The sequence below is a fragment of the Engraulis encrasicolus genome, chromosome 16 (genome assembly GCF_034702125.1).
Source record: "Engraulis encrasicolus isolate BLACKSEA-1 chromosome 16, IST_EnEncr_1.0, whole genome shotgun sequence".
Lineage (NCBI taxonomy): Eukaryota > Metazoa > Chordata > Actinopteri > Clupeiformes > Engraulidae > Engraulis > Engraulis encrasicolus.
Genome location: NC_085872.1, coordinates 25145170 through 25166765, shown reverse-complemented (window position 1 = coordinate 25166765; position 21596 = coordinate 25145170). Strand labels below are relative to the sequence as shown.

Here is a 21596-nt window from a genome sequence, read left to right as displayed (position 1 = left end):
TGAAATGAAAACAGTATGCTTTAGTACATGATTTGATGAGGTGGGGGGGGGAACCTATTTGTAAAAGGCGGCTATTTGTTTGGTTTCAAAATCTCATATTTTTAACAGGCCAGTTTGAAATTGACCCAATAACAGCCCGGAACAGGGGTAGAAAAGGGAAACTAGCACTATGCATTGCACGTACAGCGACCTTAAATGATGCTGTTACTGTATGCGTCCTGTCCTTACACTTTGCTTCACAGTTAGCATAGGTAGGCTGAACAACAATCAGGTCAGAGCCCGCTGGTGTTGACAAGGCTTCCAGCCGCGCCACTGTTGGAGCAGCACAGCCAGCAGCAGCAGCCTAGGCTGAGTCAGGGAGTCGGGCCCTTCAAAACACTCTGCCTTGCTGTCTGGGAACATCCAGCTGCACCCTGGCAAGCACCATGAAAACTTTCCAGCTGACAATGCCACTGCCAGCACCTCCACTCCACCACACGCTATCACTGCTGCGGCTATTACAGAAAGAAGTGAATGTGATAGTTGAAAAACAATATTCTGCAGCCATATGGTTAATTAGCACAGCGCAGGCTCCGTGGAGGGTGGAAGTGAAGTGAACCTCCTCACCCTCTCCATGCTGGAAAAGAAGGGAAGATGACTCAGCCGGCCCTCGCCGCGCACACTGCGCACTAATCCCCTCCAACCGGTCTAAAAGGAGCGGCGAGCCCACTGGGGAGCACTGCCAAAGCCGGCAGTCCACAATCAATCTGACGGGGCTGGGGGGCTGGAGGGGGCTGAAAAAAATATCTTCTTTTTGCGAACAGTGATTTAATCCACCCAAAGGAAACCCAAACTCAACAGGCCATGTCCTTAGGCTAGGGATGGAGGACAATCAATAAAACACTTAGGTGTCCTGGGAATGTGTTGATGAGATGGTGATACAGTTGTACAGTGATAAAACCATGTAGTGCAGGTGCATATTGCGAATACAATATTTATGCAATACTGAAATGGAAAAAAAGAAAACAAGAAAGAGGCACTGCAGAGAAACTGAGTGATGCATGGATAGTTTTAGTGGCGCTTAAAACTCCAAAAGGCAAAGGCACAAACTGCTGACAGGAAGGCATAGTGGAGTTCGCAGAGTTTTTTCTTTCAAACGTCAACAAGTCTTGATTTAAGTACTTGCAATTAGACTCCATTCTGTTTTAGTGCGTGCAGTAATGTAATTACAAAAGCATAACAAATGGTAATGAACAGCTGTTGTTTTTTTTGTACAGAGTTCTACTAACAAAGGGAAAAAAGGTACGATGTTACAAATCATGGAAGCAATACATTACAGCTTTTACTCATATTAAAATGCACATAATCATGTTGCACAACGAGAAGCACAAGCCTTTTTTGTGAACGCCCATGTCTCTGGCACTCTATTGAAATTGCACATACTGCAATTCACAGCCACACTGGTCTACTTGCATGTGACAGGGGGGCTTTTGATCAAATAGCATCATGCATATTAACACAGCGTTCCGGAGAGAGCACCGCTCCCAGACTCTAATGCATCATGCTTGCTCCATATTTGCAGCATCAGTGAAAGTCAGTGTCGCATAGGATAGAGTCTGCACTCTTGACCGTGTACAGGGGCCACTGTGGAGGGTGCGTGGACCAGTCAAGGACGTACCTTGACCCTGGGCAGTGTGCTGACGATGGGCCTTTCTGGTCTTGCCACCAATGGGGCCACAGGCTGACCGCACCGTATTGGCTGACCGGGTTGATCAATGCTGGAGGCCCTTCTCTTCTCGGCAGCGTTTCGCGTCACTTATTTACAAACAGTAATGAATGGGCTCGGCCTCTACACATTGGTGGCTGATGGATTTGCGCTGGTGCAAAGACCACTGGTCTAAAAAGCACTCTCACTTCGAAATCAATATGTGGTTACTATGCGATTGCAATTGGTTGGATTTTGTATGTTGGGAAGCACAAATGGCCGATTAGGTCCATCTGTCTCTTAACTTACCTCGTACAGCAGGTGCACCAATTCAATGCACAGATCACACTACACCTGTTTAGACCAAAATAGAAGTACGCTATTCTTTTCTTTGGGGTGGGGGGGCTTTTGGCTTTTTGGTCTTTATTATTACAGGACAGTGTGAGAGTAGACAGGAAATGATTGGGAGAGAGAGATGGGGCAGGGCCGGGAAATGACCCCAGCCGGACTCAAACCGGGGTCCCGGTGGGCAATGTAAGCCCAAATGTGGGGGGCTTAGCACGCTGCACCACAGCGCCCCCAGAAGTACGCTATTCTAATACTTTGGTTAGTATTGTCTACTCTAAAATAAGCCTAAAGTCTATCACCAGCTGTAAAGAAAGATCAGATTGCTGTCTCATTCCCCTGCTTCTTCTCTCTGGCCATGCATCTAGTAGTAGTACACATAGAGTGCATCTTAATATGCAACCTTGCCTCCTCCACTTGCTTCTCGTCATGATGACATCACTGACAACAGCATTATATTTCAATATCTTGCAAAAGCTCAATTGTAGAGTCTTTTTCTCATTTGCAATTGGGATGGTGAATGAAAAACAGTCCCTCAAAAGTTGTTGTGGCTAGGCTGACAGCTGGGAAACTTTATCGCTTTCTCCATGGAGGAGGGGCCAGGAGGTGGGACGAGGAGACAAGCGCAAGTGGAGGAGGCAAGGTCGCATATTAAGACGCACTCATAGACTATGTGCTTGCTCCATGATTAACATTGCACTTACTAGGACTAAACTTGATTGAAAGCTGACTACTACATATAACGAGGTGCACAGTGACGCATGGTAAAATCAATGTCTTGTAAAAGAAGGCAATTTGAGCTAGTTGAACATTTCATTAAATCAAATCATACTTATCTGATATGTGGCTAATGCCCTCCCATCAAGTGTAGTCGTAGGGGTTGGCTTTTAGGCCGTGCTAATCAACAAAATGGAAACACCACCAGCCTCATGCAATATAACTGAACTGAATGGTGCGTGTGTGTGTGTGTGTGTGTGTGTGTGTGCGTGTGTGTGTGTGTGTGTGTGTGTGTGTGTGTGTGTGTGTGTGTGTGTGTGTGTGTGTGTGCGTGTAATAAGATTACCATTAAAGCATAAGCCGATACAAAAGAAGAGATTAAGAAATTGACAACTTTTTTGTCACGATTGAATGCATCTGTGCCTGCTGTACATGTGGTTAGATCCATTTCCAGGTTTCATGAGAGCCCACCAGGGAGCCTCCCATTGCCATTGTGATGATTAACTGTGGTATGTGGCCTATACTGTTACATATTATCTGCTTGTTGTGTTCTCTACTATGCTTCAATGCACTGCATCTTGATATTTGTCTTGAAGTGGTCCGCCGGTCCCTGATACCGCACAAAAGTACTACTGCATGAAATATAAATGAGATTGACTAGCCTGACCCAGTATAGGCCTACAATTGGGGAAGTCTACACCAGGCAGGTGCAATAAACCACCAGCAGTGTTTGGTGACTACGTGGGCCTATGCCCTCCTCATGCATAACTGATGACTTGTGCAGAAAGGAAAGGCACTGATTTTCTGGAATGGAAAGCAGTACATTTGATTAACCTCTTGCACTGGAGTGGAGTGACTATCGTGTAAAATACCTCTCCTGCTTCCATGGATTAAGACATGGGGCACATCAACCATGCTGTATAATGAAACAAAAACCAAAAAATAAGAAAAGAAAATAATTTGGTCGTTCAACTAATACACGGTGGCGGGTGCAAACTGCTGCCAGGGGAAACAGATAATCTCTCATTTCTGTTGAACAGGCATCGGAAGTAGTGAAGGCTTTTAGCATGCCTCAAAAAGCTATCCCGCTGATCCTGTAATAACCACGAAGCCACAGAAGCCCATTCAGTGTGCAATTTAGGGGGGCGGGGTCGCCACTTGTCTAATCAGTGAGGCGACAGTGAAACAACTGGCTGCACAATGGATACAATTTACTCAGAGGGTTCTAGTATCAACATCCGAAAGGACAATGATCGTACCCCAAATATTTTGACGTTGATATATGAACGGCAATAACGTTACCAATTTAAATCAAGTATGTCCTCCACTGAGCATCACAACAGGTCCCATTCCTGAGGTCAAACCCAACTGCCTCTACCACGACCAGTGACAGTAGATACTACGACCCATATTCTGTGTAATCAATAAGGTATGACGGGGTAACCTGTTATGATAGTGATAGATAGATAAGGCATAGAGTGAGCAACAAGAAGAGAACTTGAGGCGTACTCACCGAATGGTTGACACCCCACATTAGCACGCTGAGGAGTGGGTCACTGGCGCGAAATAATTTCACTTTCTGAGCCACGAAATGTTTCTTCTTCGTCTTAGTTTTACTGGCAATTGCAGCGGCGAGGTTGCTGGCAGCAGAAGCCATGTTTGGTTCAGCTGTTGAATTGTTGAAGAACGAATTTACTGCAGAATTTTGATGAATCTTGTGAATTAATGTTAGCTATGTTGGCTAACTGTGACACTCCAGGTTGCAATACATCAAATAAAGAGTCCTATATAATGCGTGATATGTCGCCCCGTGCTTTATTTCTTCAGGTCCATGCATTCCTCTTCAAATGTGTAGACGCATATCCAAATGCAGGTGACTTAAAAGTGTCCCACTTGAATGGCTGGCCGCAATGCCTTTCGCGTTATGAAATACAAAATAATAGAATAATGTATATTAGCTAACGTATGACAATATAAGCCGTCATTGACGCCAGCTTGAAGGTTATCGTTCGTTAGCAATCTATGCAGCTAGCACATCTTCGTCCCATCTTCTGAAATTGATTTCGGCAAGCAGAATGGGTATCACTGCAGTATCAAATAAGCAGTGCGTGAGGGAACAGAAAACAAAGGCATTCTGCAAAGGATGTACACGTCTCACAAACGACAGTCAGATAGACAACCAAGCAAGAACTAGAAAAAAATGTATCACCTTTACGGTGGTAACTGCGCTTATTTCACTACACTGCACGACGACCGGTTACTCCGTCAGATGACAGGGGGTCTTTGCCTTTAGGTCTACAAACACGTTGTCGCTTACTATTACCATAATTAGAGACTCGGATACTTTGTTCCTCAAACCGCTTCACTGGAAAGCCGTGAGCGTACTGTCATTCAATCCCTTTGAACTGGTCCGAATACAGGATGGATGCTGCAGCTGGAAAAGACCGCTCTTGCTCCGAGTCCGCACGTTGACATATCGATTTTATGGGTTACGTCACAACATTCATCTAAATCACACAGACGGTAGGGTAAATAAAGTGAGAACTCATTCAATTTGTTTAATAAAACACGGTGCCGGTCAAATCCAGCCACTTAGAAAATAAAATGCAGCCTATTGTAAATTGTGGAAAATGGAGCAATAATGGTTGTTAAACATACTACCAAATGATTGTGTATGCTGCTAGGCTACACGAATGAAGACGTCTGCGACTTTAATCTTAAAATAAAGAGAAGCGCGTACGAGACATGAAAACTCTGGGCTGCCTGCTCCCACTCCCCGTTAATCAAACACTTTCAGTTTATATGAGCAGTCAATGAAAACGTTTTTCTAACCTGAACTGTGCATATTCATATTATTGTCTAATAAGATGTCTCTTAGCATAAAATCAAACAACGAGTTATGGACTAAAAGCTCCTCACAGGTGGTTTAGGATAGGCCTATGCGTTCATTCTTCATAAACGGACAAGCATAGGCGTAATCTACGATTAGGCTACACTATAGTCGCACCTAGGCTATAAATTAATTTGGACACCAAGTAAAAGTGAAAAATGTATGGTCTAAGGGCCACCAGTTTGCCTGCAGGAGACAGGAGCATGAATTGTCTGCAACAATGAGACCAGGATAAAACAATTCCTAGGAAGATGGGGGAAATGAAACTCTACTGGTTAACGCCCCCAAACAATTTAGGCTTGCATCCGTATTAAGACATGATTTTGCGTTTCATTGGCTGGTTCAGGCTACACTGTGTGTATGGGTTTGTCTTGGCACCATATCAGTCTTCATCACGCTGATTCCATGTTGTGCCACCGTGCCAGCACACAGGCTGGCAAGCCACCACGGGCTGGACCGAATGAGGCGCGCGCTTTTGCGCACTTTGTGTCTCTGCTCATATTTCACTGTTTTGGACACTGTGCGGACGGGATATATCATATCCATAAGGTTTAATTGAATATTCAAGTCAAGACTTGTTTGTGGACTTGGATAACAAATTTCTGCGCTCTGCGTGCGTAATTAAAAATGAATCCATCCTGCGCGCGTTGTGGCAAAGTTGTCTACGCGACTGAAAAAATAAATTGCCTAGATAAGGTAGGCGGTCTGTCGTGTTCTTCCTTGGACATCACTCAATAACATTGTTATTATACATCTTTGCCCTTGTGCAACGATGGTCATGCGAATCTATTAATAAACATGGCATGATGTCAACTGTAAATTATACGAGCTATAGGCCTGCACACTTTTTTTCAAACTAATTTTTTAAATCTCTTTTATTTCACAGTATTGGCACAGAGGATGCTTCCACTGCGAAGTGTGCAGAATGCCTCTCAACATGAATAACTATAAAGGCTACGAGAAGAAGCCCTATTGCAATTCGTAAGTAGCCTAAACGGCTTATTATTTATTTGTTTTAGTATATAGTCTATAGCCTACTCATCACACAGACATGCTTGATCAATGCTATTTAATCGGCCGTGATAATGCCCTCCGCAGGCACTACCCTAAACAGACGTTCACCATCGTGGCCGACACCCCAGAAAACCTGCGCCTGAGGCAACAGAGTGAGCTCCAGAGCCAGGTGAGATACCGGCGTGATCCCTGATAGTTGTTGCAAAGCCTGCACTGAGGTGTGTGCATGGGATTTTCCTTGTGGCATTTGTTATTTTTAAAAGGTGTTTCAAATGTATTTGTATATGTATTTAGCTGTAAGATTACACAAAAATCTGTTGGAGAATTTCGATTTTGACTTCTCAGTCTGTGTGTGTACTAGTGCCATCAGTGACACTTTGGGTTCAGCAGGAGATGGGTCGGGCAGCTGCCATCTCTGCAGTGCTCTAAGATCCCCCCCTGGCTTGTCCACCTGTCTGCCTGGGTGGCAGTGCCAGGCCTGTATTACAGGGGTCTCACTGTCCATCCAAATAGACCAGACAATGCAACCAAAACAAATGAGTGATGGAATTTGCCCTGCTTTTGTCCTCAGATCGGAAGCATTTTAGTTTCCAACCCCCTACAAAATGTGTAACAGGCGAGTGATCTTTTTTTCCTTTCACACAGGTCAAATACAGAAAGGATTTTGAGGAGAGCAAGGGGCGGGGATTCAGTTTTGTTTTGGACACACCTGAGCTTCAAAGGCTGAGAAGAGCCCAGGAACAGATAAGCAATGTATGGAGAAGTTTCATACCATGGGCTGTGAGAATATAGACTCCATGCTGAGAATATATAATTCATGGCTTTCACATTACTTTTCTTGCAGGCGAAATATCACAGGGACTATGAACTCTCCGGACTGCAAGGGCTCTCTCCAGGGACGTATGGACATTACCTGGTTCGATCACCCATGAGACAAAACAAACAGGCTGGAAGCACGTCACCCAGAGGTCTGGATCAATACATAACGGAGATGGACCGAAAGCCAGGCATCATTGTAGGTATGTCAGATGAACAGGTCTTTCATGCATTATCTGCATTGTATTGTATCTTTAAATAGCATTTCCCAGAGCTTGACCTAATGACCTTGGTGGTGCTTTAGTGATAGAATGTACAGCTGTGCATATATCCCCACAGAGTTCAAACGAAGGCTAGTGTCATTACAAAGAGTGGTTCAAACTGATATGTAATGGTGATTTTTTCCAACAAAACGCAACAAAAGATCAACAATAACTCAAGGAACATAACATAAATTGCATTTCTGCCCTTCTGATGACCTTTCAGCGCCTGTCCTGCCTGGTGCTTATTACTCAAGTGGACGTTCACAGAGTCACAGCTATATGCATCAGACAAGCATGCATTCCCTTCGGTCAAAGCAGCACAGAGCCTACCCTGTAATGGTAAGCCATTTATTACACATTTTAGTGTGTTACTGATGATGATTATTAATTGTTAACAAATGTCTGTTTAATTAATTTATCATCTAATTTAATTTATTCATTATTCAGAAATACTTGAATTTTGATCATGTATATTTCGCTATCCTTTTATTATTTTTTTTCCTCTGTCTCAGAGTGTGTACAGAGCTTTGTATGACTACACTGCACAAGACACTGATGAAGTTTCATTTCGTGACGGTGACATCATTCAGTATGCACAGCCCATTGACGATGGCTGGATGTACGGGACTGTGCAGAGAACTGGTCGCTCTGGCATGCTGCCAGCAAACTACGTAGAGGGCATACGGTAAAGACTATGCCTGCCGTTGCTTGTATATTACAAATGTACAGGGGCCTGTTGATATACAGGGATATATTGTGATGTACCCATTACCATTTATTGTCAGCCTATGGTTCCGAGGCTTTTGTGAACCTTTCAGATATTTTAAGTGTAATACTTGGTAGTTGCATCATGTCCTTCTTCTACAAACCCCAACTCCGGTGAAGTTGGGACGTTTGGTAAACTGTGAGTAAAATCAAAATGCTATCATTTTCAAAACATTCAATCCATTCATTAGATGGGGAATAGTGAAAAGACAACAAATAAAGTGTTAAAACAGAGAAAAATTATTGTTTTGGGGGGCATATGTACTCATTTCTAATTTGATAAATGCAACACGTCTCAAATAAGTTGGGACGGGGATCAGTGAAATTTAGTAAACATCCAAATAAGATAAAACAACAAAGAAGAACATTTCAAAATGAATTGTACTGATGGACAATATGAGTGTCCAGGTATAAGATCATCACAGAGAGGCTGAGTCACTCAGAATTAAAGATACAAAGGGAATAATTACCATAGTTATTACATACATTTTTAATTCCCGTTGATTTACCACGATTGAGTGTATATAAGACATATTTTTGTCATTAAAGTCATTGTATAGGTTCATGACATCATGAAATATACAGTGAGGAGAATAAGTATTTGATCCATTGCTGATTTTGTTGGTTTGCCCACTAATAAAGACATGATCATTCTATAATATTAATGATAAAATGTATTCTAATATGGAGAGACAGAATATCAAAAAGAAAATCCAGAAAATAACTTTGAAGAATATATTTTAATTGATTTGTATTCCATTGAGGAAAATAAGTATTTGACCCCTCTAGTCAAAGAAGACAAAATACTTGGTGGCAAAGCCCTTGTTTTCTCATTCAGAGGTCAGATGTTTCTTTCAGTTAATGACAATGTTTGTGGATATATTAGAAATGTTTTTTGTCCACTTTTCTTTGCAGATCATCTCTAAATCATTTAAGTTGTATGACTGTAGCTTGGCAAATTGGATCTTTTGTCCCCTACACAGGATTATTATAGGGTTAATGTTTGGAAACTATCTAGGCCACTTCATGACCTTAATGTGCTTCTGCTTGAGCTACTCTTTCGTTGCTTGGGCTGTATGTTATGGATTATTATCATATTGGGAGGCCAATCCATGACCCACCTTCAGTCTAGTGGTGGTGGGAAAGAGGTTGGCATGCAGCATTGTACGTTTACATGTCTCCCTTCATCCATTCCTTGACGATGTGAAGTTGTCCTGTGTCTTGGCCAGACAAACAACCTCAAAACATGTTACCACTTTCATGTATGATGTTGGAGAAGGTGTTGTTCTTGGGATCATAGGCAGCATTTCTCTTCCTCCAAACCCATCGAGTTGTGTTAATGCAAAACAGTTTTATTTTGGTGTTATCTGATTCCAGCACCTCCCAATCATATCCTAATCCAGTTTGATGTTCATTGGCAAACTTCAGGTGAGCCTGAACAGGTTCCTTCTGAAGCAGGGGTACCATACATGCACTGCAGGATTTTAATCCGTTGTGGTATTAAGTGTTTCCAATAGTTTTCTTAGTGATTGAGGTCCCAGCTGCCTTGAGATCATTTCCTAGCTCCTCCCATACCGTTTTAAGGTGCTTTATCTCTTTTTTTTCTGGTTATTAAATTCCCACAAGGTCAAATCTTGTATGGAACCACAGACAGGCCTAAGATTGATGATTGATGATCATTTTGTATGTCCTAAAATTGGGAAGAAATGCACCAACAGCTTGCTCCTTAATATCTAGGAGCCCATTTCAGCCTTGTTCAGTTCTAAAATCTTGTCCCTGACATCCTTTGACAGCTTTTTGGTCTGTCCCATGTTGGCGAGTTTAGTTTGATTGATTGACTGATTCTATGGACTGATTCTGCAGATTCAATGTGTCTTTTGTGCAGGTTACTATTAACAGGTGTGTTCAATTCAGATAACAAGTTGATTGGAAGTGCCATTTGATCTGCGGGATCAGAACTCTTAATGGTTGGCAGGGGATCAAATACTTATTTCCCTCAATGAAATATAAATCAATTAATATATATTCTTTAGAGTTAATTTCTGTATTTTCTTTTTGATATTCTGTCTCATCATATTATAATACATATTATCATTAACATGAAAGACTGATCATGTCTTTGTTAGTAGGCAAACCAACAAAATCAGCAAGGGATCAAATACTTATTGGACTCACTGTATATTGGCTGTAGTCTCACTCTAGCACTCCAGGAATTAGAGCTATTGAAAATTGACCATATTAAGAATGCTTCATGCATGCAAATGATACAGGGGTGTAACATTCTCCTATGCACCTGAGCTCACTTGAAATAGACCCAGAAGACATGGGAAACTGTCCTTTGCTTACAGAAGTCAGCAGAAGTTGTAGAAGTCAATTCTTTTTGACAATAATAGAGCATTGCACATCCTGTGCTACAGTGAAAATGGACCATCCAACTTGTGTTAGTGCTAACTTCAAAAGTCAGCCTCCATGATGGCATGCGGGTGCAGTAGTGCATTGGTTAAGATGTTCTCACTCATCTGTAGAGTTAAATACAGTGAAAACATGGCAAAACATGACAAGGAATACATCCACCACTTAAGCTGGTGAAATCATGTCCAAGATAGGAATTAACACTTTTTTTATATATAAAATCATCTCATGTCAATGTATCATCTCATCTCAATGTATTTAACTGTTAAGTGTTGTCTTTTGTTTTGTTTTTAGTCTTCCTCGACATTTGCTGCCTTTTATTGTCCCCGTCCCAACTCTTTTGAGACGTGTTGTTTTTACATATTCATGAATATCCCCCAAAACAATCATTTTGGTCAGTTTCGATGGCTGATATGTTTCTTTGTGCTGTTCTCCATCTAATGTAAGAATCAGACGTTTTGAAAATGGCAGTATTTTGTTATTATTCACAATTCACAATGTCCCAACTTCTATGGAGTTGGGGTTTGTATATCAACTTCTTTGAGGTCTTCTGAGACTAACAAATGGAATCTCACCATTATGTTGTGAAATGATAGCCATAGGCCAGATTTAATAGGGTTAATTAATGTACATGCTTGTAATACTTGAAAATGCATAAGAGGCACTTTGTGATCTTGACTGACAGTCCTGTACTTTATTTATTTTTGTATTCTGTTTTTTACTTTTTGCCTTCATTGATGAAAATACTGCTTGCCCTAGTTCAAGGAATATGTTCATGTAATGAAACTAAGGGACATTTGTAATTACATATGCATTCAACGTATCAAAAATTGTGCAATGTAATAAATCAGTTACATGGATGTTACAAAATTACGCAGATTTATTCGTCTTAGTGTACTTCTACGAAACCAATCCCTGCTTGGATCTTTTGAAAACCGCACTACTAAAAACAGCACAATGGAGCAATCTCCTGGAAAATGATACTCATGTGGGGGAGGTAACCACCGGGGAAAGTTGTGTGAAGTCCGTCAGAACAAAATTATATCTCATATTTCTTGTAACTCAACTCAACTTTTCATCGTCCCTTTTTTGTCTTTGCCGTTTTCTCTTTACGCTTCTTCACATGCTTTGGAACTTTATTCTTTCGCTTCTCTCTTTGAGCCTCTTTGACCATTTTCTTCCTTTCCTGTAAAAAAGACAGACATAACAACATACAAAAAATCGTAAGTTATATACAGAACTACAAATGCACTCATAGAGTGCAGACCTCCGCCAAGGAAGCTGTTTGATAGAACATTTGACTATGTGTTACACCCTAGTCTGCCTTGTTTTTTGTGGAGATAGAAATTGCAATGTCAAAATTTGCCCTATTCCGCAATGTTGAAGAATCTTTTTTTTTTAAATCCTGGATCCGGATCATTGGCTGGATCACCACCAAAATGTAATCGCTGCTTCCTTTTGTCATTTCCAACAACTCTATTGACAGACAGACAGGCAAACCGCTACCAAAAACAGAACCTCCTTGGCGGACGTAACAACCTGAGTGCATGAGGATTTTGTGCATATGCTGTAATCCTACATCACCACCAGCCAAAGCGACCTTGGGTTACTTGAAAGGCACTATATAAAACCAAGTTATTATTATTATTATTATTATTATTATTATTACATGGAAGGACACAACAGAAGAAGGCTGGCCAACTGACAGTAGCGTGTTTTGGCCTAGAGGGGGCGGTAGTGGGGCATTTTTAAGACAATATCAGAGTGGTGAAGAGTGGTAACACAAATCTGAAGATGTTGTACAATCATGGCAGTTTCAATAAATAGTCCGTACCTTTCTGTCCACTGGTGGCACTTCACTCTGACCGTCTTGTGTGGTTGCCTCCTCCTCTTCTGAACCATCTGATTCACTGTCCTCGTCTGATGAACTCGAGTTTCCCTCCTCTTCACAGCCCTCCAGCAGGGCAGGCACCTTGGAGGGAGAGGTTTGAAACGAGCATGAATCAAACTGAAGCAGGCAATATGAAGCTCTCTAAGCAATATCCTTCCTACTTTACATGTTAGCAAATATTCACTGTAGTAGCAGTTCATACGTCTTCAGCCAGTTTCAATACAAGTTTTTGAGCTATGAATTATGGCTAGCGTTATACTGTATAATTTCACAGTACAATAAGTATAGTCTAATCAGCTCATTGGGGTATTGGTGACAGACTAATATTGCCTGAAATGTCAATGTGCCTTAGTGAATAAAAACATTCTGCATGTAAGCAGCATGAATAAGGAAAACGTGAATAATGAATAATTGTAAAACTCAACCACTTACCGTCTGAACTCCTGACAGATCTTTTTTCAAGCCCATGACTGTCTGGTATAGGACCTGCAATATAGAGTTTTACATAGTTGTTTACACTGCGGATATGATAGATAAACCCAAGAAACACCCCTTATGGCTGGTGACTGAGAAATCAGAGGAGAATACTTAGAAAAGTCTAAGACGTGTGTGTCCCTTGTGTTTCCTACTCACATTGTCATTCTGTGTGTTCAGAGCCGACTCTTCTTCCTTTGCTTTTGCCATGGCGGCCACGTCACGCTCGTAATGGCTGATCTCTGTTAGTGTCCGGGGGATGTAGGCATTCTTGAACACCTGCACTCAACACAAATATCAAAGGATAAAAAACAATAGCCTCAAGCGATTTCGGCAAATAGTTTTTTAATATGTGATTATGATGCTTGCGAAGACATGTCGGCAATGTTTATGTTACGCACCTCTTCATCAACTTTGTCTTGATTAGACCTCTCCTCTGCCGTCCTGTCCGAAGATATCTCCATTGCCTAAAGGCAACGAAAGTTAAGCGCTTTTAAGTATAAAGACCGTCATATAGCGTGGCCAAAGCAGTGTTAACAGACACTCAATAAATGTTCCCAAAATATGACCACCACAAGAGAAAACCCATGTCCTTTCAAATGTGCCTGGTAGAGGTGGAGCCATCACCAAAGGATTATGCTGACCTTTTCGAGGTACTGGTTCATGTTGTCATTGGTGATGGAGGGATCCGTGATGAACTCGAACAATTCGCGAACAGTCATCACTGCCACGTCATGCTTCTGAAAGTAATCTGTAGAAGGCACAAAGGGCCATTTAAAATATGAACAAAATCAAACAACCTCTCATTTAAAACGAAAGAACTGCTGTGGCACAAGTATATCACTACTACTGACCATTGACGTTACTGCAATCTTTCCGTAAAAACTCCAAGGCGTGAGGGTGGTCGTGCTCCACAGATTGGGATACATCTATGATGTAAGCGTCTCCGTTGTGATATCTTAAAAAAAGAGAAAAAAAGAATGAATCTTTTGAATTCAAAAAGGACTCTTTGCTTATTGTGTTAGGTTTTATCTGTGCCCAACAAAACATAGAACAAGGATTCTTCATGTGTCTTACAGCATGTTGAACTCGCTAAGATCTGCATGGACGAGTCGCGCCTCCTGATACATCCTCCGCATGTTCTGGATGACCTGCAGGTAAAGCTCCCGGGCCTTGGACTCTGAGAGCACTGCATTCTTTAGCAGCGGAGCTGGCCTAAAAAACGAAGACACCAGCAGCAATATGAAACATAAAAGCAAAAAGCAAAAAACACAGAAAAACCTGTCAGCAGACAGAGATGCATCCACGTTTTTCACTGAACACCATCCTCTTCTGTGTTTATGCACAGATTGAGGCGAATGGAAGCTGCGCAAAATGTTGCAAAGGCACATGGCATCAACTGTGTAAAACAAACAGAACCAGAAAAAAAACCTGCTAGTACGATGCATCCATATTCTATTTTTTTTAACCCTGTATTAGAGTTGAGAGGTACATTTACTTAACACCATTCATTAAAAGCAAAGGCATTGGCACATGGATACTCTCAAACTAATCAACAGCCGTTCTACGTACATGTCATCCTTGCCGATGAAGTCCATGACGAGGACGTGGCTGCGTAGCATGATGGGCTCAGGGCTGGGAATCTCAGCTGTGTGCAGCCTGCCAAGCAAAAAAAAAAACCCAACATAGACAGTCACATCTGCATCACACGCCAACACTGATCCCACAGGAATGCTCATTAACGACTGTGGTTATACCTAAAAAAGAAGGACCTTGAGAGAGAGAGAGAGAGAGAGAGAGAGAGAGAGAGAGAGAGAGAGAGAGAGAGAGAGAGAGTGAAGTGCTTGTCTGTTCCTGGGAAACTTACCTACTGAGGTTCCTCATCTCTTTCTCTGCCCATGTGCGCACCATCTTTCTCGGGTTTCCTTTGCAGTAGCCGTGTCTGAATCTGCAATGACAGGTGGAATTCATTAGTGCACTGCATGAAGATTGGATGCTGAAGATGTCTGAAGCTGAAGGTAAAGGCCATCGTAAAATCAACACCTTACCTGAACTCTCCACTGACATATTTGTCTCTGTCTTTGAAGAGTAAAATAGATGTCTTGTATATTTTGATAGCTCTGCTCTCTCCCTTTGCAGTGCTTGCATGGTAAACATTTGCCTAATAGGGATTAACAAAGGAAATACGCATAAGAGACCAGAGGAAAATACAGGTCATACCTTTATGTAATCAGCAGCTTATTAATAGTGAAACTCTAACAATACCAACACTCGCAATAGCAAAGAGTCTATTGGTCCTCAACTTACTTTATCTCATTGCTACATCATTGTGATGTAACATATTGTGTTTGTACTGGGTATTTAGGAAAACAGTTGGAACATGCTGAAAGGTATACCTCCTTTCCTGTGCTGATGCATCCATTGATTTCGGAAATAACACCCCTACTCAACATCTTGAAAAGGATCATGCGCGTCCTTGGATCCAAAACCTGCAAACACGAAGAGCTTTACGACACTCAGCTAGCTACATCATGTTTGTTTGTTTTTGGTCAAACTTCATCAAGTGTCAGGGTATTCCTGTGAATAACCTCTTGAACATGCCTATGCACTCTAACACCATCAAATATGCATGACAACAACTGCAAAAGTCAATACTGCATTGCTAATGATGACAATCCCGATGGGACACAGCTGACTGACATCCGGCTAAAGATGTCACCGTGTTGCGCCTGCTGTGTTCGGTGTGTGCGCTCTCTAACTTGCCTGTTCCACTGTTGCCCTGTCTGACTTGTCCTTGACTCGATACCTGGGTGAAAGAAAGCACATCAAGCTTATTTTCAATGCAGCTACACTAAAAACCTTTTTTTACAAGCGTATTCCAAAAAAGTTGGGACACTTGGTGTTTTGATGCTGGCATTTTCAAAACATTCAATATGTTAATAAGGTAGAGCATTATGCACAGACAATATATCAGTTGTTTAAGTCAAGAAGAATTGTTGTTTTGAGGTAATTATGTGATAATTTAAAATTTTATCCTTGCAGCAAATCCCAAAAAAGTTGGGACAGGGCCAGTAAAATGCTTTTAAAGTTACATAAGACTTAACAACAAGAGAGGAGACTTAACAGTTAAACACTTTGACTGATGGCATCATTTTATTTAAAAAAAAAAAAAGATATTTTTCTGCGCGAGACATGATTTCAGCAGCTCAACTGATGGGTGTGTTCTTCAACTTGTTTACCTTCTTGTTATGCTTAATATGTGGCATATCCTGACTGCAATAAAACAATTTTGTCACCTGTTAACTCTTATGATGGAACGATACAGTTGGAACATAGTAGGGAATGCAATTTGCGATCATTATGTGGCAATATCTAAAGGCTGTGTGCCAAAATATAATTTCTTGGTCGCTATGTATGCTGTTTAAAGTCTGTATATATCATTCAGCCTTCTTTTTAACGCTCCACATGCGTAAGAAAACCATAACCAAGACACTACTGCGCCCCTTTACCATCATATACACTGTCTTTCAGACTGACCACTACATCAAGCTGAAGTATTAATCTTCTATGTAACATGTGCATGACTCCATGATTTAAAATAAGGATATTTCAAAATAAGGAAATATTTTCCCTTCTGTAATCAGAGGACAGTTTCACATGTCTCCTGGGTCCATTTAGAATGAGCTTTGCCACATGCAGCACTGTTAAATGTCTGCATCATATGCATTAATCAAGTGTTGTGTTTATGGTCAGCTTTTCAACAGCTGTCATTGTTGGAGTGACATAGTTTGCTTATTGACGATGATAATGTCATGATCTAATAACTCGTGCAATGATTTCACAGAACTCTACATTACAGAAATAGGCCTTATATGCCTGCAACTTTGATAATTATTTTTTTCTGTGTAATAGATTAGTAATTAGTCCCTCAACATCTTCGCTACAGAGTACCACAGCCTCTCTGTGATGGTCTTTTATTTGTGCGTGCATGTTGGCTGTCAATATAGTTCCTTTAAAATATTCTTCTTTGTGTTATTTTTTAGAATTATCCAACTATTACAACATGTTTTGGCCCTGTCCCAACCTTTTTGAGATTTGTTGCATGGGTCGAATTTATTTCCCTCAAAACAATACTTTTGCCTCAATTTAACAGTTGCTATGTTGACCTTGTGGCATTGTGCATCTTATGCATGGATTGAATGTTTTGAAAATACCAGTATATTGATTTTATACACAAAATACCAAATGTCCCAACTTTTTTGGAATCCGCTTTGTAAAAATGTAGGGCTGTACATACGTTTCTACTTCTCTTTGTCTTTCCCGGGCCACCACCTTGTTGATGACAGAGTCGGCATAGTTCAACTTATCTGTAAGAGAACAGCACAAAGTGTCAGTGGCAGCCTGGTCGGACCTGTTTTAAGAAGGATTACTGGAGATGTTGCGGTACACGTCTTCACTGTGGAAGATGCAGTGCCAATATGACAATACTCTACACTCTGCCATCAAAGAGCAGGCAAGGTGAAAACTGATGCAAATGATGTGTATGACGGCACCAGCCATGACAAAACATTAAGATATGCCAGTGCTACACAAAGAATAACAACACGTATGATAAGCACAACTGGTTTGTGTCGATCTTTTTTTAGACCAACAAAGGTTTTCGATGCATACTTCATAGATTTATCCCTTACCTTGTTAATACGTATTAAACAACAAGTATGGAGACATCAATCCCTCCAAAGGCAACAACCTCATAAGGATAGCATGCAATGAAATCTAGTTTTGGTAAAACACTATCAAAATGTTTCACACATGGGATTCAAATAAAAGAGATAAACTAATGACTTATCATCAGCCAGTAAGACTTTTGTATGAGAAAATATCCAAACAAATGTACTTTACATCATGTAGGTTTACATTTTTTTTTTTTTTTTAAAATGCTGATTCGCATTGTACATGGACCTGCGATATCTGTGTGTGCATTTGAGGCTCTTTGCTTCTACGCTTGTGCTGCTCCTCAATGATTCTGGTTGTGGCTTATCTAAGGAACATTCTGCTGGCCTCCCTCCTGATTCTGCACACTCACCCTGCTATCTATACACTGCCTTTTGTTATGGTATGAACATGCCACCATACAGCAAGAACAAGGGAACACAGAATATTGAACTGCTCATTTTCAAGACAGCAAAGATATTGGTCCTCCATTTATAATTACTTCTCTTTCCCACCACCCATTTGTCCCGATTTAAAGGGACACTGTGCAGGAAATGGTCAAAAAAGGTACTGCAACTATGCTGCTTCTTGAAATTGGGCTGCCTATTGCCAAATTTGATCATTAAATGAAAGTTAACGGAGTATTAAACAAATATTTTCTAGTATGGTCCAAGTGCAGTAATTTTTGCAGCTAAAAATGGCTATTTTTTGGGAAATTCAAAATGGCGGACCATGGAGAAGATCCCCCTTTTCATGTATGAAAAGTGCAATTTTTCCAGTCAAAATGAAAACTTAGAATTTGATGCTGGTGGTAAGTATTCATGAAAAAGGTAACATTAATGCATGGGCAGCATGAATTCTGTAAATAAACAACTAAAAATATCACACAGTGTCCCTTTAAGGCACAATGATCACCGACATAGAGGGCATAAGGAAAAACTGTCAGAACGACCAAGTCTCAAATAATGGTGTCATCTCCAGAGAAACTACCATACCTCATTTTTGAAATAATGATGCGTCACTCAGTGCTGTAGAATACTGCACATGAAAATGTTCTTCATCACCCATTAGCTCAATCATATAAATCATAAAGCACAGAGATGGAATAATCAAAAAAGAAATGGGCAAACAAACTAAGCTAACTTACTGAATGAGAAGAAGGCATGTGATAATTGTGATTATGACCAGATTCATTTTCACCTAGCAAAATATATTTAGGCAGGTGTGCTTGACATTCAAAATTCTATTAATGAACCATGAGGCAGCATGATTTGTTTGAAGCTTTCCTGTGAGTAACACAGCCAAATGTCTTGTTGCGATCTTAGCCCAACATCCACCATAACTGCCTCACAAGGCATTCATTCATCCAAGACACCACCACGTAATGAATAAAACCATGTAATGACTCCATTGCTTTCAATGGCACTCCACTTACTGCCTGTTAAAGCCAGCATAGAAAAATAGACTTTAATTCTATTTCCAAGTTGCAGTGTCCAGGCACCTGTGAAGGGGCACACCAGGGTACCACAGACACAACTCTTTGGTGTGGAAGCAATGCTATGTTTTCAATGCTACTTTCTGGTCAGAGCACTGATAAAATTCTGACAAGTCTGCACATGCCTTTGTGCATGCAGGTGGCTTTGATGGGAGTGAACTGTTATGTGGGAGGGAAGAATCGACTCTACTAGTGAGAATCAGAATGTTCAACTTAAGTTCCTTACTGAGCACTTTTGGAACTACTGTATGATTTAGCTGACAGATGTTGGGTTTTGTATGACATGTGAATTTACCTAGGTTGATCTTGTGTTCAAATTTCCGTAGAACTTTGTCAGAGGGAGTAGACATTTTTGCTTTGTTACTTGGGTTCTGCCGATTAGCCTGAAAAAAACAAAACAAAACAAAAACAAGAGGAGGCATTCAAATCAGACCATTGCAAAACAATTAGTGCATAGGGCAATATTTTTAAGTAATGCTACCGTGTGTTTATAAAAGGACAATAATGTAACAAGTCTTGAGAGTGAGATTATTATAATTACACTGTAGGGAAAGATGTTAATTGGATGGGTTAAGTTCCCTTGTGAAAAAACATTCTGCTCTCTACTGTGGTTTCACAACTGCAGTCACTATTGTACTAATGTAGAGTACTACATGGTTATAACGGCAGGAATATTGCTATATTAATGTAGTTAATGTGGCGTTTTGGTCAAGAAAGCGCTGCACTTTAATGCTGCACTTTGATGCATGTTGCGTTAGATTTTTTTAAAACAAGACTTAGGTCTATTTTAAGGTTATAATCAGCATCAGATAATATGAACGTTAATAAGAATAAAGGGAATTCTATAATGTACCTCAACACGGCAATGCTGGGGATGTTTACCACATATTATACATTTTAATGGGAATTTAAGTCGCAGAGAAAAGCAACCTGTTGAACGTTCCCTGTCCTTAGGGCGGTATTGCATTTGATGAAATCTCCATCCACGTCCCAGTCATCCTCATCATCATCTTCGTAGTCATCATCGTCTTCATCGAATGCATCTTGCACAAGGTCGTCCTGTTTTGTGGTATGGACCCCAGTTCCACTTTGTTGAGGGGCTTCGATTTCGCTACAATGTGACGAATAGCACAACAAATTAACTGTAGGCTACAATGTAGCAAGAGATAGAACTAGAGATACCCTCGCGCTCCATATCTGACAGCACATTAGGTCTTGTAGCCCTTACGTCACACACTTTTACAAGCAAAAGCCATTTCAATATATTCAATTTTGTAGAATATATTGTGCCATGCGTCTCGCCTCCAAGATTTTCACATTTTCAGTCCTCAGTATATAGCTGCCCAGAAACAGATGATAGGCTACCCTAGAAGTTTGGTTGGCAACACAGACCTCCTTTGAAAAGTAGATTAATTAACAGTACAACACGGATATATTGTCTGTATTTGCTGGTCAGAAAACAACCAACAACAGAGGAAAATACTCTTCTTTGACACTAATGACAAGAATAACTTGACATGTTTGCTAACGTAAACCTAGCATAGTCAATGAGCCCAAAATCAAAACATATCTACCTCCCCGATTCCTCTGCGTCATCAAACTGTCCAGGCACAACGTGGTCCGTAGCCATTATTATGAAATGTAACCGAATGAAACAAAATGTGAGTGAAATACTGCTTTGTTTTTAACACTATCGACGATGTGGGTGAAACAGAAGCAGCTTGGCTTCGTAGCCCATGCTGACTTCGTGAATCGCGAGACAATACTTCCGCCCATGTGTTTACGGGTGCCGAAAAGGGTCCAGCTTGGGGATGCAAACTGGAAATTTGTTAAACGCCATTTTGTTTCTTTTGGGCGATGTTTCGTCACCCATCTCTTTGGTTTAGGCCTAAATGGGCCTTACATGTGCTCTGGGAAGTAGATAGCATCCACTCTTGGCAACTTGTATATTTAAAAAAAAAATAAAAAAAAATCTTTGAGTTGTCCTGTGGAAACTACCACAACCACAAGGGTGCAGTTCCGTGCTTCGCATTTCGTTGTTTGGCAGGCCTATAATATAATTCCCAGAGCACATGGATGGACCAATAATATTACATCAGGCGTTCCTCGAAATGATG

General features: G+C 40.9%; 3 protein-coding genes across 4 annotated transcripts in view; 1 reads left to right on the top strand and 2 right to left on the bottom strand.

Moving 5' to 3' along the window:
• Positions 1-5011, bottom strand: part of pip4k2ab (phosphatidylinositol-5-phosphate 4-kinase, type II, alpha b) — a 29257-nt gene extending 24246 nt beyond the window's left edge. For both annotated transcript variants that reach the window (XM_063219086.1, XM_063219087.1), the window contains exon 1: positions 4260-5011. In XM_063219086.1, coding sequence (XP_063075156.1) covers positions 4260-4403 — 144 coding nt within the window. In that variant the 5' untranslated portion in view covers positions 4404-5011. The remainder of the gene's footprint in view (positions 1-4259) is intronic.
• A 1053-nt stretch (positions 5012-6064) lies between these two features.
• On the top strand, positions 6065-8581 carry nebl (nebulette). The gene is made up of 7 exons (XM_063219088.1): positions 6065-6332; positions 6523-6617; positions 6735-6819; positions 7296-7403; positions 7495-7669; positions 7953-8068; positions 8242-8581. Exons 1-7 carry the CDS (start codon positions 6264-6266, stop codon positions 8416-8418), a joined length of 825 nt encoding a protein of 274 aa, XP_063075158.1. The 5' UTR covers positions 6065-6263; the 3' UTR covers positions 8419-8581.
• Positions 8582-11768: 3187 nt separating this feature from the next.
• On the bottom strand, positions 11769-21276 carry riok1 (RIO kinase 1 (yeast)). The gene is made up of 17 exons (XM_063219085.1): positions 21054-21276; positions 20410-20590; positions 19775-19862; positions 17569-17638; positions 16035-16077; positions 15668-15760; positions 15320-15432; positions 15139-15219; positions 14844-14930; positions 14349-14486; positions 14126-14229; positions 13916-14022; positions 13673-13738; positions 13431-13550; positions 13230-13283; positions 12741-12878; positions 11769-12092 (listed from the first exon to the last, which is right to left on the bottom strand). The coding sequence occupies exons 1-17, from the start codon at positions 21107-21109 to the stop codon at positions 11982-11984; spliced, it is 1650 nt and encodes a 549-aa protein (XP_063075155.1). The 5' UTR covers positions 21110-21276; the 3' UTR covers positions 11769-11981.
• Positions 21277-21596: the final 320 nt, after the last annotated feature.